The 12,718-nt window shown below is 42.0% G+C and overlaps 1 protein-coding gene across 16 annotated transcripts in view; it reads right to left on the bottom strand.

Annotated features, from left to right (window-relative positions):
• ABI2 (abl interactor 2) overlaps positions 1-11,127 on the bottom strand; it is a 108,988-nt gene extending 97,861 nt beyond the window's left edge. For 5 of the 16 annotated variants that reach the window (XM_073306509.1, XM_073306502.1, XM_073306511.1 and 2 more), the window contains exon 1: positions 10,877-11,124. In XM_073306509.1, coding sequence (XP_073162610.1) covers positions 10,877-10,993 — 117 coding nt within the window. In that variant the 5' untranslated portion in view covers positions 10,994-11,124. Of the gene's footprint in view, positions 1-10,876 lie in introns of all 16 variants that reach the window. The other 11 variants (XM_073306512.1, XM_073306503.1, XM_073306504.1 and 8 more) reach the window with 5 other exon arrangements.
• Between the last annotated feature and the right edge of the window lie 1,591 nt (positions 11,128-12,718).

Raw genomic sequence — 12,718 nt, 5'->3', positions numbered from 1 at the left:
TCTCATTGACTTTCAATAGTTCCAAATGCTTTTTAGCCTGAGTCATGATATTTGGTGCGTATTAATTAAGGACTGCCCAACGCTGAGAAAGTTCCAAATTTGGTATTTCTAACAGATCCCAAGATGATCCATAACCATTTACAAAAGTTCTGTTCATTTATTCCATTAAGTATCCTGTTGGGTAAGCTCTTGAGTACTGTTCTCTTCCATTTGAAGAAAGATAGATCAACTGAAGTAACCAATTTTATGTAATGGACTCAGACAACAACAACAAAAAGTTAAAGGCAAACTATTGCATTGTAAGCAAAGATGTTGACAGCAGATCCACCAGAAAAGCAAAATACTGTCAAGTGCAATATCAGAGATCCTGACTCTACAGATTATTCTCCCCATTCTACGATCCCAGTTTGTAGACTTATGTACGGAAATGTACTCAGACAGAAGAGGCTACAGTCTAAGTGCTTGTGTGGGTACTTCCTGAAAAAGGTCAAAAGAACTTTCTATGATATTCTGAGGATCACCAATGTCCTAGCTAGCAAGGCTAAGCACACACTGATCCTTTATACAATGCTACATCATTTGCTCCAGGACCTTGCACATTCAACAGCTGGCTAGTTCTGGAGAGGGAACCACGCTGTGAAATCAAGCTGCCAAAGGAAGGACATCAGGATAAACAGCCTTACCCCTCTTTAGAGTTAACCCACTAAATGTTGGATAGAGAAAATGCTGAAGAATGCCTCCATAGATACAACATACCACATTGTTGCATATTGGTCTATTCCATTCCTTTTACATCCTACATTGTTTATTTTTTAAACTCACTACATACTTAAAGCTCATCTTCACTGGACTTTATCTTCAGTTAATTGGTCACCAATTCACTTGAGATACTTAACACATTTGTAAAGGCTAGTGTGCACACACCCCGGTAGTTTCATCAAATCTATAAACATTTGTTCTTTTATCCAGGCTGATTCCTATATTCTGGAACAAATATCTCCAGCCTTCTTGTGCATTCAAACATTGAGCCCCATTTCCTGTCTCTCAAACTGTATCAGACAACTTCCTGCTGGGAAAGATCAATAAAACAGAAGCTTTACTGTGAGATTAACACCACTCACAGTTCCGGCACTAATAAAAGAGTGGCAAATACTTCTGAACTGTGTTGAAAATTCATTACAGTATTCTTATTCAGTAAACATTTAACTATGATAAGAAAATTTTAGGAATGTTAGAATTACGAATAAAACAAACCAAGACAAATTAATTCAACCACCTCAACCTCATTTTAGACCATTTATTAAAGTAGCAGCTTTACACATACTGTCAAAGGAACAGATTCTGCTTTTTTAAAAAACAACAAAAGCAGACCTTCATTTAGCCTTAATGCTAACCCATCGCTAAAAGATGCCAGAACAAAACACTATTATCTATTATTAAAAGACTAAGAAAATTCCACTAACTGTAGTTTTTAATGTGGGTAGTTACAGGATACAGAAGCTGTAGCAAAATTAATGCCTTTTTTCTGTCAAATACAGCACATGATCTAGATCCTGCCTACTACACTTATAAAATATGTTCCCCCAGCCTACTTGGGTCCTCCACTCCCAGGAATAACTGCAGTGCTGTGCATTTTTCCAAAGGTGCAAAAACATGAAATTCACATGATTCTTGACAGTTTCACTACTACCCACAAGGTTCTGAACTGAAACAATTAAACTGATCAGAGTTGTTAATTTCATTCTACTGTTGCCTGGCGCAGCTAAGAGGCAATGGAGCCCTTCATTTCCAGATTTTGTAAAGCCCGAGATTGGTTAACAACCACTTCACATTTGAAAAAGACTACCTTTATTAACCAGAAGGGTTAAAATTTTTTTTTTTTTAAATGAACACTTAATCTACAAAAGACAATCACTTAGGCCCTCACTCTTCCGGGGAAACTTCGTCCTCAACACTCAAAAGTAGCTCACGAAAGCTTATGCTCAAATAAATTGGTTAGTCTCTAAGGTGCCACAAGTACTCCTTTTCTTTTTGCGAATACAGACTAACACGGCCATTACTCTGAAAAAAGCACGTAAGTGAAATTTTCAAACCCTCCTAACATAAGCCACCATATAAAAAAAAATAGGTTCCACTTCATATTCAAGTCACATCATTCTGGGGCTTGCTATGGAAAGGTTAACAGCAAGGTTTCCTTCCACGCTCAAAACTTACGGGTGGTGTCTCCCATGTCATTTTAATCCACACTCATCTCCTTCCCTGAGAACCTAGTCAACTTCTGTTTAAACAATCCAAGAACCTAAAATTAAGATTGCACAAAACCCCATTCATTCTGACTGAAACATGCATGAGATCCATTTTCACCTAGCAGTTTATTTAGTTCCAGGGAAAAAAAAAGTGTCCAAATTGGCTAATCAGAGCCCTGAAAATTGAAAAAAAAATTACCCAAATACATTATGTTGCCCATCATCTATCCCATCTAACGGAGCATTATCTTGCTTTATAAGTTTCAGAGTAGCAGCCGTGTTAGTCTGTATTCACAAAAAGAAAAGGAGTACTTGTGGCACCTTAGAGACTAAACAATTTATTTGAGCATTTATTTGAGCTCAAATAAATTGGTTAGTCACTAAGGTGCCACAAGTACTCCTTTTCTTCTTGCTTTATAAGTTATTAAAAGTGCATTAACAAAGATTCTCGTTCAAGTAAAAGGATAACCAACAAAATTTAGAGGTTTTGCATTGGTAAGCAAGATGTTGCTTTCAATTATACACAAGTAAACAAAGAATAGCTTAAAAACTTCATGTTCACAAATTCTACTAAAACTGGGCCAGCACAATTTAGCATTCAGACTGCAGTTAAAATCTGTCATAAAAACACACCAGCTAGAGAAGTTCTTCTCTCTCCTCCAATCATGGTTCAATTTAACTTAATGGAGATCTGAAGTTTTTCACTTAGCTGAATGCTCCTTGGTGAAGGCTTTGGGCGGGTTTTAGATATTCACCACAATGGTGTACCACTTCCTGCACTGAAACGTAAAGCACTAAAGCCACAAAGATTAATGATCACAAATACATATAAAATGTGAGCAACAGAATTCAGATTTTAAAACGCTTATGATGCGTATATAACAGTGAACATAAGCTTGCTGCTCTGAATGGCATCCTTGATCAACATTATTCAATGTCTACATCATCAGGAAGTAGATACACAGCAGAAGATAGTTACCAAAATGCCACTCTCAACAAACATACTCAATGATACAAGAATAGATGTGCCTCTTTTCCAGCAGTAACTATATAGTATTCATAAATTCTGTTTTCCCATCAGTGCATGGGATAGTAAAACTGATAACTCCCATTAACACAGATAACAAATGGTTCGTGCTATTCTGAACACACAGAAGAATCAATCCTACTATTTTACAAACCATGATTTTTAACTCAGCGACCCTATTAAATGCTTTGAATGACTCTTTGTAAAATGTAGCACAGTTATACAAAGGAAAGTACAGTGGTTGAGTGATAAACGCCTAGTTTACCAGTTATATGGCTCACTGGGGGGGGAAAAGGCAAAATGGGCTGATAGAGATTATCACAATACCAATTCAACCAACACACTAATGATCTCTCCATAAACCTGGACCACAAGATAAATACACAGTAACAGCAGCCCACAACTCGGATGTGCTTGCAATGAATGAATACACACCATCGAATACTATTCTAGGTATAAAAAAAAATAAATTAAAGAATCATTTTTTAAGAAAAAATCAATTGAAGACATGTACACATAGTACTGGATAAAATAACAGTCCTTTTTAGATATTTACAGTATATTTAAAATACGTAAAAAAATTTAAAGTGCTCATTCTTAAATACCTGTATCAGTCTGATTTTTCTCCTAGCTACCTGAGCCTTATTACTGATGCCATTCCACAGGAAGGAGATATTTTGGTTATCCCGTTACCTAGACATGGAAGCTAAAAACCCTCACATTTAATTAACAGGATCTGCCAAAACCATTAGCCTCCTAATGGACTGACAGCCTGGACAGTTTAGGCACCTAGGAGGAAAAGACAAGTTATAGTAAATTAAAAACAATTGAAAATACATTTGTAAGATCTTCACTGAATTTACAGGGGGAAGCTCAAGGGGAGAGCACAAAAAGGGAGACACTTAGGCTTGGTCTACACTTAAAATTTAGACTAACCTAGCTAGGCCACTCAGGGGTGTGAAAAATTCATACTGGCACGCTACAGTTTAAGACAACTTAATTCCCAATGGAGACGCAGCTAAGTCAATGAGACAATTCTTCCATCGATCTAGCTACCTCTGCTCGGAGAAGTGGGAAACACCTATACTGCAGTGCTATGGTGACACAGCTGTAGCACCCATAGCATGGACATGGTTTAAGGAAAACGATGAGAATTTCCCACTCTCCAGCAGATAACTTTGAGCCTAAAGAGAAACATGTCAAACAAATGCTTGCTTTATTTCAACGGAATAGTGGCTACATACAACCTTATTAACAAGGAATGTTCAGTTTACATAGCTATTATACTGCTTGGCATTCAACGATATTCAAAAAAATAAGTAGATACCATAAAAGGAGAGAGTACTTGGACCTTCCCTTAGGCAGTTATTTAAATTATATGATTTTTGTGGAATGCTACAGTAGTCTGAGGGTAAAAACTGCATGTGCATTGGGGAAACAACAGGCTGAAAGTCTAACCATTTTATGTAATGATATGTCCACAGATCCATCAGATTTGTTTTTCCAGTTCCCTAATTTTGTTAAGCAGCTTTAATTTATCAGCATCTTTCTGCACTCCTCAACTATTGCAGCCTTAAACTCATCAATGACTCTTTTATATTTGTAGAACAAGCCTTCCATGCACACTTGTAAGATCCAAGTATAACCACTAATATACTAGTAGCTAGCTTAAAAAGAAAACAAAATTTAAAGGAACAGTCAGGTTAAAAATAGTTTTTAAAAACAAATTTACTTGCATGCATCACTTTAATATTAAAAGGAGAAGTTTAATAAACCTGTTTACTTTGCATTATTTGCGCTGTTTGTTTACTTTGTGCAAATCTGTTATTTGGACATTGAAAATAGAATGATCTGGCTATAGTAAGTTTCTCATGTACTAACACAAGCTACAATATGCTATAGTGATAGGTAAGGTCAGAAGAAGAATCTGAACAGAATGTTTGGGTTGCAAATACTGCAGCAGAGTATTTGTTCAACATTATTTATACAGTAAAATCCCTTATTTATGTTCCATGATGAAGTAGGATTGCTAAGAACAAATGGGAAGGCAACTGAAATAGGCTAGAAAATTCCACCCATGAGCAGGAAACTTTCCCATCTCAGTACAAGAGCCTAGAAGGCTATTAATTATGGCTGCACCTTTTTTTTTTCTTTTTAATTAAAGAAAAGTTTATACCCCATACAGTTGTGGAAAAATCTTCCAAATATAAAGAATGCAGTATTGTCTTGTAGAGTTCACAGACAGCTCCTATGTTTCAATAGTGATTCAGTTTGGGTAAGAAATAGCAGAGTGAAGTTAACGATTCCGGTCAGTTTCAATGCTGCTACTCAGAACCCTATGGGCAGTGGTAAAACTGTCAAGAATCATTTCACAGTTCTACTGCTTAGGGAAGCTACCTGCACCAAGGGAGAGTTATTAATAACTAAAGTTATTTACAAGGGCTTTGTGGCTCTCGAGCAGGAGTCGGCAACCGGTGGCATGCGTGCCGATTTTTACTGGCATGCTGCTGCCAGCCGGGATCCCGGCCGCCGGCCCCGCTCAGCCCACTGCCTGCCTGGGTGAACAGAACCCCAGGCTGGCAGCGGGCTGACCAGGGCTGGCGGCCGGGACCCTGGCTGGCAGGAGCAGGCGGATGGAACCCCAGACTGGCAGGCTAAGCCCCCGGCCCCGCTGCCGGTTGGGGTCCCGGCCGCCGGCCTTGCTCACCCGCTGCCGGTCTGGAGTTCTGTCCGCCACCCCGCTCAGTCCGCTGATGGTCTGGGGTTCCAGCAGCCCAGCCCCTTGCCAGCCGGGGTCCTGGCCGCCAGCCCCACTCAGCCCACTGCCAGTCTGGGGTTCTGTCAGGGGCCCCTGTAAATGTAAAATTTATCAGGGGCTGCAAAACCTTAAATTAATGAAGACTTGGCACGCCACTTCTCAAAGGTTGCCGACCCCTGCTCTAGAGGAAAGAGAGTAGCAGAAACCTACTGGCCACTCCTCTCCTCACAACAGCCAAGAGACTGGAGAAGCCAATACAATACTGGAAACACACACCCCTCACAGCAGCCTTGAGGCTCTGAAGGTGGGGAAGGGTGGGAGAGCTCATTCTTACTTTCGAGCAACTAGAGATGAGTGGAGCATCACATTCTTCAAAGACTGAGAATGACAGTGCCTTTCAGAAGGCTCCAGGGACAGCAGCTGGTAGAAATCCCAGCACCTATCCCAAAAACTAGCTGTGGCACGCTGGCTTTTCACCTGAACACATACCTCAATGGCGGAAGCTCTCCACTCTAATATTTCATATCTGCTTGTGACAAGTAGGTTTAGTCCTCTGGCCAGCATGTATCTAGTAATTTTTCCAACTCACTTTCAAAGCGTGCCAAGAGATTTGAGAGTTCATGAGTTTTGGAAGCTAGATGCATTGCATGAAATGAGAGGCTTTTTAAGAGAAGCAGTGATTACTGGGTAAACCAAAAAAGGTCTGAACAGAGTATAATAGTTGATTATTCTCACAGAGACCTGTAGTATAACCTTCAAAAGATGGATAAGCCAAGATAATGCTAGGATTTACTTTAGTATATTAGTAATAGAAATAAGTGTGATTTAAAAAAATGTGCAATTACATCATGTATAACATTTCTTGGAACAGCAAAGAAAATTCTGAAACACCAAAATTATACAATTGTGGCTTATTGACCAGTCTGAGCATTCTTTGCTTCTTATAGGAGACCCATACAAAAGGACTGTACAATGCAAATATTTTTTGTGAAAATGGAGACCCTGAATAGTTAATTAAATTCTTGGTCATCAATTAGCTACTCTTCAATAAAGTTAACTTTATAACATGGTGCAGACTGAGCACTGAACTGGGTATAATCTGCAGAGCATGAGAAGATGAGGCTATGAATAACCAGCATCAGATTCCTGCCTCTGATTAGCAAACCCTAACAGCTCTGATGAAGAGTCTTCTGAACAAAGTTGTTTGAAAAATGCACGTACATGCTGTATTGTATTTTTTTTTAAAGAAAATGCAGAGATCACTATGTGCTTCCCCCAACTTCTTTTTATTGTAGGAATAAGTCTTGTCTGTTGAGTAATGTTTATTTTTATTCCATTTCTCTATAAAGACTGCATATTTTGATATTTATGTTTATGAATTTAAGTTTAGAAACTGATTTATTGCTCTGGATAACCTTATGCCTATTTTTGCTTTAAGTCAGATATTAAAAAAAAGTCTGAATTATTTGAGTGTAATCTGGAAATTTTATTTTTCCATAGCATGTATCAATTTATTTTCCTGTTCAGCAGAGTTAATGGCTGCTGAAAAACATGTCACCATATCAGTTGATTGGCTGGTGTACTAAAGAGTGACTCAGTGGAGAATTTAAAAAGAGCAAACATTTTTCTAGAGCTAAAACTGAAGAAAGCTGTTTTCTGCCAAAACACTGGTCTTTCACATTTTTTCTCCTCTTATATTTGCAGTGAAATTAAATTACTTACTATACATTTGATGTTTTATCTGATCATTTGCTATCACAAGATTTTAGGGTGCTGTATCAGCACATGCAAGGGAAGGCTGGTTACCTATTTGTTGAACACTAACCATAAGAAAGGTTTACCTGCTTTTGTTTTTAAATGGTGCTGAAGTAACTCTTACTCTTCATACAACAAATCAAGTATAGCTGATTAGCCAGATTTCTATATTTGAAGTTTATGACTCCCAAAGTTATACAATCTGAATACCTAGTTTCATAAGGAACATATCAAATTACAGCAATTGCTCCAGCTAGCAAATCCCATGCAGAGATCTCCATGATACCTGAAGATATTTGAAGCACCTTTCAAGTTGCTAAGAAAATCAAATGTATATTAACAGTATACTTCAAATTCTCTATTAAGTGATATAAGCAGATGAATCTTGTCAGACTTCTCACAGTGATCTACACATCCGCCCATTTTAACAACAATTTCTATACTTCGGAATAAAACTACAGAGCCTACAAATCACCAACTGGTACACAAAACTGCTGACAAACTGATGGCAAAGAGGTCAATATGAGCATATCACTTTCATGCTCCAATCACTGTAGCGGCTACCCATCCAATATTAGATCAAATTCAAATCTTAGTCTTAGCTTGGCCTAGCCCTTAGACATCGCAAAGGTCCCCATAACAAAGACCTCCTGAAACTGCAGCAGTCAAACACACAAGGAAATTCTAGAACAGTGGTTCCCAACCAGGGGTATGCAGAGGTCTTCCAGGGAGTACTTCAATTCATTTAGACATCTGTCTAATTTTACAACAGGCTATATAATAAGCACTAGCAAAGTCACTACAAACTAAAATTTCATACAGACAATGACTTGTTTATACTGCTCTATACACTAAACACTGACATGCAAGCACAATATTTATATACAAATTGATTTTATAATTATATGGTAAAAATGAGAAAGTAAGCAATTTTTCAGTAACAGTATGCAGTGACACTTCTATTTTTGTAAGCAAGTAGTTTCTAAGTGGGATGAAACTTGGGGTACGCAAGACAAATCAGACTCCTGAAAGGAGTACAGTAATCTGGAAAGGTCGAAAACCACTGTTCTAGAAGACCATGGCAGAACTAGTAGAAGCTGAAGACAGGGCTTCTTGGAGGCTTAATTCTCCACCATAGCTAAGAATGACCACAACTCTGACCATCTTCTGCACAAACTGCAGGACTAACCTTTTTCACATGACTAAGAGCAAAACAGCCCACAATGCTGCTTGTTTTTGGAAAGGGATAGACCATAAAGGGTAATTTAGTCCCCTCTACTTGTTCCTGAAAAGGAGAAATGAAAATGTAGCTCTAAGCATGGACTATTTGGGTGAATTTACGTAATTTTGTAAGAGGCTCAGATAGTCATAAGCATGGTATAGATACCTAGACAGATCAGTAACAAAAAAAGATTCAGAAGTCCTTTAACCAAGCTGGTTATATCAGTAGAATATTTACTAATGGAAGACTCAACATTTTGTGAGGACAGTGCCAGATAAACTCTAAAAAAAATGGATACACCTTGCACAGGAAAACAATACAAAGGAAATACTGAAATCATTGAGATCTTTAGATATGCACAACAAGGTCCTGGTCCATGATGAGGGCTCCTAGATGCTATATGGTAATACAAATAATAACATGGACACAATCATCTTGTATCTATAGGGACAACAGATAGTCAAGAAGGGCAGACACAGAGGACAATAACTGAATTACATCTCCCCACTTCCTGTGCCTTTGAGACTCTTCCCACCCACCCAAAAGACAGTCAGCTTCGCAATACAGATTTTAAAAAGTTACATATTTAAACATTCATATTATCAAAGTACAGTTTTGATTAAATAATTTGAAAAAGGGGAAATAGTAATGATATAACATGCTGTTAAATACTGTTCATTTTCTAACAAGGTACGTATTTAGCTGTGTCATCACACTAATTGAAATCTTATTGTAAATGACCTAAAATATCAATAAATAAAATATTTTTCCCAATAAAATGTTGGTCATTCTATGATGTGGATGCCGTGAATTAAACAGTGTAATCTCTTCTATAGTGACATTATTTTAACTATTCTCTCCCCCACTGGTTATATCATTCCCGTCCCCGTCCCCCCGGGTCACCTGCTACAGTAATCCTACCAACATCTCAAACTGGCCACAGCTATTATCATCCTTATGGGCCAGTTCTGAAAGAAACACACAAAAACGGCTTCCGGGGGGGGAAAGAGAGAGAATATGAAACTGGGGTCCCAGGCACTTCTTTTAATGATTGTTCGGTACGGCAGTGAGGAGAGTGCTGTAAAATTCTCGACAGGTACCACCAGGCTGTTGATTCCACCTTCCCCCTCTTCACTGGCCTCATCTCTATTTTACTGCGACGCCTCACCCCACGGGAGCGACCTCACTCTGACAGCCCCCTGCCATGCTCCTCCACTCCTCTCGGCAACCCCCCCCCCCCGCCCCCCAGCGCCAGTCTCCTTCCTCCACACACGCCCGGCCCACGTGGCTCCCCACCAATGTCCACCGCAAGCCCCCGTCACCCCCTCTTCCCGCCCCCGTCACGGCCGCCAGCCTAACTGCGCGCCCGCCGCTGCTTCCGTCCCCCCGCGATGCCGACGGAAAGCGGCTGCATCTGACCGAAGAGCCCCGCAAGACCGAGCCCTATAAACACCCCCCCCCTCCCCAGCGCTTCACCTCTTCCGTCCCCCCTCTGCCGACCCCCCTACAGCCCTCATCAGCTCTGCTCGCCCAGCGCCCGCCGCCTCCCCAGCCGGGGCCAGCCCAGCCTGGGCATCAGGGAGAGGCGCCCGGGCGCCAAGATACACCCGCCCCCCGGGGGGTGGGGGGGGGGCTTTCGGGAGGTGAACCGGTCTCCGGAGGCGGCGGCGGCGGCGGCGGCGGCACCACGCACTCCCCCCCCCCGCCGCCAGTTCCCTGCCCCCCGCGGGCAGAGAGCCGGGCTGGGCCCCCCACGGTCATTCCCCCTTCTCCCCAGCTGGAGCGCCCCCGCCCCCTCAGCCCGCCTCCGCCCGCGGGGAGAGGCGGCCCCGGCCCCGCCGCCCGGCAGCGCCCGCTCCCGCCGGCACCTGGATGTAGTTGGTCTCGCAGTACTCGGCCACCCGCTCCAGGTTGGTGTAGCTGTCGAAGAGGGCCCGGCGCCCGCCCGGGATTTCCTCCTCCAGCAGCATCTGCAGCTCCGCCATCTTCACATCCTCGCCCCCGCCTCGCCGCCGAGACCGGGCCGGGGCCCAGGGAGAGAAACACCCGGCGCGGCGCGGCGCGGCGCAACCACCGGCCACCCCACCGCGCAGGCGCAGAACCCGGGCCAGTCAGACCGCCCCCCCCCCCCATCCCCCGGGCTCGGCGCCCCTCACGCGCACACCCACTTCCGGTTCACCCCGGCAGGGGGCGAGGGGGGCTGTCCGCCAGTAACCCCGTCCCCGCCGCGGGGGGAGGGGCGAGGGGGCTGGGGAGGTCGGAGGGGAGGGGTAAGGGGGCTGGGGGCGTGAGGGGCGGGCATTGGAGAGGGATGAAACAGGAGGGCTGGCGAGAACAGAAGGAGACCATCTGGCTGGGCAGGGCAGGGCAGGGATTGTGTGTTACGGGGACTAAGCAATGACTGACGGGATGGAGTTGGGGGAAGGGATGAAACCAAGGAGATTCTCTCTCTGCACTTGCATCCATCCGTTTGCTGCCTCCAAGTGCTGCATTTTCAACCTAGCGGCCCCCAGAGCGGTTCCCTTACCCACTGCGGTGCACCAGACAGGCATTTTGCACTTGCACATCTGGACCCCTGTTACACATGTGCATATGAGCGCTGGAGGCGAGTACGTGGGTGTACAATCCTAGTACGTATCCATCCTTGCAAAGTTCAAAATCTGACCCTTGAAGTTTCCAACACCGTCATTCTCTGTTTCTCTTTGGTTTCCATCACAGGTTATAATAAATCAAGTCCAGTTCCCTGGAAATCTAGGATATAATCCTTGCATAGAGGATGCTGTGTAACAACAATTAACTGAAACTACAATTAAACTAAAGGCCCTCATTGACTAAATATATTGTGGCAGGTTTCAAAGTGGTAGCCGTGTTAGTCTGAATCAGCAAAAACCACTAGGAGTCCTTGTGGCACTTTAGAGACTAACAAGCCTTCCTACCAATGCTACAAAAAGAAGGATTCTGTGTGGACTGCTCCTGAAGGTCGAAACAACAGACTGGACTTCTACATAGAGTGCCTCCGCCGACATGCGCGGGCTGAAATTGTGGTTTGTTAGTCTCTAAGGTGCCACAAGCACTCCTCATTTTTTTAAAATATGTTGTGACTATACTCTATTTACCTCAGTCTAACACTTGTTGAAGATTCCCCTATGAATTTCACAAATAAACCATCAGAGCCAGTATAATCTGTGTACTTCATGCCCACCCTTTCTGTATATTTTGCTGCCCATCTGCTGAAGGTAGATGCCTGATGATCACAAAATTACACCCAAAAAGGCAACAAATATAAACAATATATTTAAGACAATATAAAAAAATATTAAAGTCACAGTGTATTATATACTGACATTGAAAAGTATATATCACTGAGCTGGTCATCAAAAATTCTAGGAAAAGTACTAGATATTATTGTACAGTGATGATAGCCAGTAATTTCACAGTTATGGGAATTATTTCAAAAAGCCAATGTCAAGCACTTTGTTCAACCACGTTTTATTAATGTACTTAAGAATGGTGTCAATGTGACTACTCCCATGCTTAAAATTATGGACATGCTTAAGTATTTTGCTGAATCAGGGTTTACTTTTTTCCCCCTCCGGTTTGTGACTTACGTCCTCTGAAAATAGTGTTTTCTTTACTAACAATTTTGACCTACATTTCCATTTTGTGAACTTTTGACTTTGTGCTGCTGTCTTTCTAAATTAGATAATTGC

The sequence above is a fragment of the Lepidochelys kempii genome, chromosome 11 (genome assembly GCF_965140265.1).
Source record: "Lepidochelys kempii isolate rLepKem1 chromosome 11, rLepKem1.hap2, whole genome shotgun sequence".
NCBI classification, from domain to species: domain Eukaryota; kingdom Metazoa; phylum Chordata; order Testudines; family Cheloniidae; genus Lepidochelys; species Lepidochelys kempii.
The sequence above is the reverse complement of the archived record's forward strand: the minus strand, read 5'-3'. Positions and strand labels throughout refer to the sequence as shown.